General features: G+C 43.2%; 1 protein-coding gene across 1 annotated transcript; it reads right to left on the bottom strand.

Moving 5' to 3' along the window:
* Nucleotides 1-896: 896 nt before the first annotated feature.
* Nucleotides 897-4,506, bottom strand: LOC126599962 (uncharacterized). The gene is made up of 3 exons (XM_050266446.1): nucleotides 3,180-4,506; nucleotides 1,315-1,857; nucleotides 897-1,142 (listed from the first exon to the last, which is right to left on the bottom strand). The coding sequence occupies exons 1-3, from the start codon at nucleotides 4,104-4,106 to the stop codon at nucleotides 1,041-1,043; spliced, it is 1,572 nt and encodes a 523-aa protein (XP_050122403.1). The 5' UTR covers nucleotides 4,107-4,506; the 3' UTR covers nucleotides 897-1,040.
* Between the last annotated feature and the right edge of the window lie 312 nt (nucleotides 4,507-4,818).

Below are 4,818 nucleotides of genomic sequence, written 5' to 3' on the forward strand. Positions count from 1 at the left end.
ACATAAAAATCTAGGATTTTTGTGTGAAAAAAAAAAACTTGAAACTTGAGATTCAATTCCTAGGTATAAATTTCATGTACGTACGAGTCATTTCCAAATTTTTGTAAGTGAGAGTTTAAAAATAAAAAACACATGAAAACTCAACCATGATTGGCCGCCACCACCACCACCACCGCCCATGATCACCATCACAGCTACCGCCACCACCACCGCCCACCATCATCACCTTCGTCGCCACCACTACTACTAGCACATTTCATAATTACTATCTTTTATTTATGTATTAATAACTCTATGCACACATTAAATTTCATATTTAAATTATATCGTTCTTTTAGGTTAAACAAATAAGAAAATTCATAAATTCTAGAAAATAAAATTCCCTCATTTCTATTTTTCGTTATTTTAGAATTCTTTAGTAATCTTAAATTTTCTCATCCAAGCACATTGTAATTAAATTGTCACAAAATCAAGCTACTAGCACCTACGAATTCAATACGTATGTGATACCATGCACGAGGAAAACTTGGCTCCTTAAGATTACAGAGTTCCTCCTCAAGATACTTTGTGACCATTGAGGAAACTTTGTACTCATGATTGCAACTCTTCATAAGTACAAAGATCTACCATCATGCATGGGTCCAAACATATACTTTTGGGCAAAATTAATTATAAATTGAATAAATAATTTAAGAAAAATTTAATGAAAAGCTCCTGGTATTGTACACTTTAACGAAAAACCACATTTTTACACTAAAAAGTCAATCCTGATACTATTCACTTTACCCTTAGTTTGTCCTTATTATTAAAACTCAAAGTTTTCAAGCTATTTTCATTAGTTTTCCTATAATTTAACTGCTGTTCAGAGACAACATTGGAATGTTATAGCCTACATATTTTGTACATGAAACATTTCTCTTTTGTCTTTTTAATGATTGTTTTGGCAATCGATTCCCCCAAAATACAACAAAATTGGAACTTTAAGATAACAAATTAAGAAATAACTAAGCCTAAATGATCAATTGGTGAAAAAAAGTTGTTTAAATTTCACTGATCTCACCCTCTTTACATAAACCAACATCTATCACCATGGTCCCCTTCTTCTTCGAGTCCACGATCCTGCAACAATTTCGCCTCGGAGACTGCCCAGAAACACACCCAAAAACAAAGGAATGAAAACGCGTTAGCCATCGTTCTTGTTTCAGTCGACAAAGATGTGGTGGTGAAGTGTAGTGCAGTAGTAGATAAGTGAATGGAAAGTTCAGGGTGGTGGTAAATGGAAAAGAGGAGTGCAAGCTCTTGAAATGTACTTACTCTATCCCATAGATGCGGGTCGGGCTTCTTATGAACCTCAACTTTGTCTAGACTAGAAGGATTAGCCATCTTCCACTTGCAGTGGGGATGAGGGGTACGATGCTGGACATACTCGCTAATTGTTGAATTCGTCGTAGCATTAAACCTTACCTTTGACAAGTAATAGACAAAAGGTTTCTGGCATGCGTTTCGGCTAACAGGACGGGTGTTGAATGCATATGCAGTGTAATCTGCTCTTCTGTACCAATTTAAAAACGTTCGGGATGGCATTTCCATCTCACGGGGAGAAAAGACTCCCCGAAAAATTTGTACAGCAAAGCCCCATGAAACTGAAATGGTCCAGCTCTTTGACTTGTCGTAGCAGATGGATTGTTGCATAATTCCTGCCGAGTCCAGCTTCACTGGTGCAAAAAGCAGCTGAAGGGCTTGAATACGGGTCACATTGGGGAAGATGGGCTCGACCACATCCAAGTGATGCATCGTTACTAAGGGTGCGACTGGGTGTGCTGCAAGGAGCCCGAACAGGTTTCCGTACACATCGTACTGAGAGCCATTGATAAGAAAGAAACGCACCGTAAGTTCACACCAAATCTATCTGAAAAAAATCTACAATTTAAGCATACAGAAAATAAGAACATTACTAAGAAACTAATTTAGAAGTGAGACTGCTATTTATTCACACTCAACCCCTAAAACCAGAAAAACATTGTGGGAACGGCAGCTGAGGTTCTTGCTCTATTTAGTACACATAATGGAAGAACCCTGGGCGAAAATTGGAAAATTATACTCAACTTGTTTTAAGCAAGGCATACCCAACTACCGGTCTAGCCAACCAAAAGCCAAGGCTACTAAATGCTTCACAATGTGCCGCGCCGGCAACAGAAGTTAGACGGCTTGACAAAGTAACACATGAGGGACAAGAGATTAGTGGCTTGAAAGTGAGGGATCCACCATTTTAGAACAAGATATTCAACCTAAACCTAGATTCTCCTTCAAAATCAAGGAAAAAATTACGAAACACCTAATCCCACATTCATTAATGAACTGCATTAAGCCAAACTAAACCTACGTTTGTTGAATGCAGCAAATATATATCGGTTTAACCTAAAGCTCGCAACAAATCCGCCCTTGCCTGCTATAATTCTATGCCAAAATTAAGCTTAATCCACCAATGTAAAAAGACCACCGACATAAATTGAGGTTGGGCAAAACGGAAGCCTCCATCCATTCAATGTCGACAGGACACTGCTGACTCGGTAAAGGAGCGTGACGTACACGGACAGCAAGTGGTCGTGGGGGATGTGGACTTGTGTAGGTGCGTGGTGTGTAGTGAGCTGTGAGACAAACCTGGTCTAACCCTTAAATGCGCGTGGGGCCCATTCCGTCATCCACGTATCCCGAGCATTGACAACGTTGCGCAAATCACCCGCCTCGTCTTAAGATCCCCTCCTCGGACCCAATGTTTTGTTTTTATATACCCGTTTTACGGTCTAGGGAACCGACACGACGAAACGGCCCAATCTACCATTCGCCGACACCGGAAGGTAACGTATAGGGAATTATCGAACTAAGAAGATGATTAAACATTAATTAAACTCGCTAATACTTAATTAAACATAGAACACTAATTAATTGCAGTTCCAGAATTCAATGCACAGAGCCAAACCGACTCTGACCCAATTCGTGTTTCGGACGATTTTTCGGCCGAAACTTGAGAGTTTAGGGAGATGCCGGGTGTAATTCCTAGTTTCCATTGCAGGAAATCAAGCTGGGTTTTCAAATTCGGAAAATACCAGATAAATTCAAGCCAAATTACGACTAATTAAAGCAAAAACAAATCAAATTAAGCAGATTAGAGTACGGACCTGGTGAAATCCGAGTTCTTTAGTGAGTGGGACGCCGAGTTCCGCCATGCACGCATGCATTCGGTCGTCGGAGCCGTAGAGCCCGGGGTACCTCTGAATGCACCGGTCCTGCATTTTGCTCAGCGCCATCGCCAGTGGGTAGCTGATGGCAAAACCGCCGCCGCCGTACGCCATGCCGTACGAGAAGAAAATGTTCTGCAGGTGGCTCTCCGATAAGCTCCCGATATAATAGTACTGCGTGTGGTCGTACTTCCTCAGGACCCGGACGAGGTTGTCGGTGATGAAAACGGTGTCATCGTCTCCCATCACGAACCACCGAACGTCCTTGAGGCCGAGACGCAGCGTTTCGCTCACGATCCGGGATATCCGAATCGCGGACCGGTGGCCCTGTTTGTTCGTGTAGGCGAACCCGGAGGTGTCGCCGGAGATTTTAATCGGCGGGAGGCCGACGCCTTCCGGGTTTTTATCCTCTACTTCGCGGTCCAGCCAGACTATCCCGCGCATCGACTTGGGCTTGTACCAGAGCTTGATGTAGTTCTTCCTCTGTTTCCAGAGCTTGGCGGAGGCGGCAATGCCGAAAACGATGTCGTTTATCTCTGTCGGCTGGTTTGCTTTATCGGGTTGTTGGGTTTTGAGCTGGAGCATCTGGGAAGTCCGATCTTGGGCGGTGGTGGTGTTGCCGGTGGAGGAGGAGGAGGAGAGGCGGAGAGGGGTAAAAGGGTCGTTGTCGTCGGAGCAGGCGGCGCGTGAGGTGGAGACGACCTTGAGAGTGTACACGATGTAAGTGAGAGAGACGAAGAGGAGGAGCCAGACGAGGAGTTTAGGGGTGGCTCGAGATTGGGAGCCGGGTCCAGGAATTGGGGTCCCTGTGGAGCTCCGCATCTGATCCCAAATCACTTTCTCTTGATCTTTCTGGCTCCCTTTCATTTTTCTCTCTAAGTCCCTCTCTCCCTCAAAGCTCAAGGCTTTTCGCTGCACTCTGTTGATTGAAGAAAAAAAAATCAGAGGTTTTGCAGCATTGGGTTTTCAAAGGGTGTTAGATTGTGGGGGATATTTGGTTCCTTTGGGAACCCAATTGGGGCGGTTCAGATCTCTCTGGAATTTTCAATCAGTGGTGGAGAAAGATTGGGACTTTTTGGGGGAGAATTGGGGAGACCCCAGTTGGGGGATTTGTGGGGTTAGGAGGTTTGGAATTGAAGGAAATGGGAGTGAAAAGGAGGAAGAAGATGAGGATGGTGTTGGTGTTGCAGAAGAGAGGTAAAGGTCAGAGCTTGCATTGCTTGCTGCCAGGTTGCACAAATCATCCCCGAAGAGAGCTGCACCCCCGAATTTTAATCTCTATTACTTTTTTCCTTTTTTTTGTCTTTTTTTTGTTTTAATTTTGTTAATTTGTTTTGTATTTGTGTGGGTTAATTTCACAATTGCCCCTAAGATTTGCAGATTTTTTCACTTTGGTCTTCCAACCTTTTTTCCGTCACAGTTTGGTCCTTTAACTTTTCAATGTATATCACTGGACCAGGATTTTGTCTAGATCATTCTTTAAGAGCAAATCCACCCCAAAGGACTTTGCGCCAGCATCCAGCGCATTTATCCATTCAAATGAACAGTAATAGACCCCAGTGAACAGTAATAGATCAAA

Source organism: Malus sylvestris, chromosome 14 (genome assembly GCF_916048215.2).
Source record: "Malus sylvestris chromosome 14, drMalSylv7.2, whole genome shotgun sequence".
Lineage (NCBI taxonomy): Eukaryota > Viridiplantae > Streptophyta > Magnoliopsida > Rosales > Rosaceae > Malus > Malus sylvestris.

Coding starts and splice junctions, on each gene's coding strand:
- LOC126599962 (XM_050266446.1), bottom strand. CDS start 4,106: ATGAAAGGGAGCCAGAAAGATCAAGAGAAAGTGATTTGGGATCAGATG. Junction 1,858..3,179: donor AAGAACTCGGATTTCACCAG/GTCCGTACTCTA, acceptor AATGGCTCTCAG/TACGATGTGTACGGAAACCT. Junction 1,143..1,314: donor ACCCGCATCTATGGGATAGA/GTAAGTACATTT, acceptor GTTTCTGGGCAG/TCTCCGAGGCGAAATTGTTG.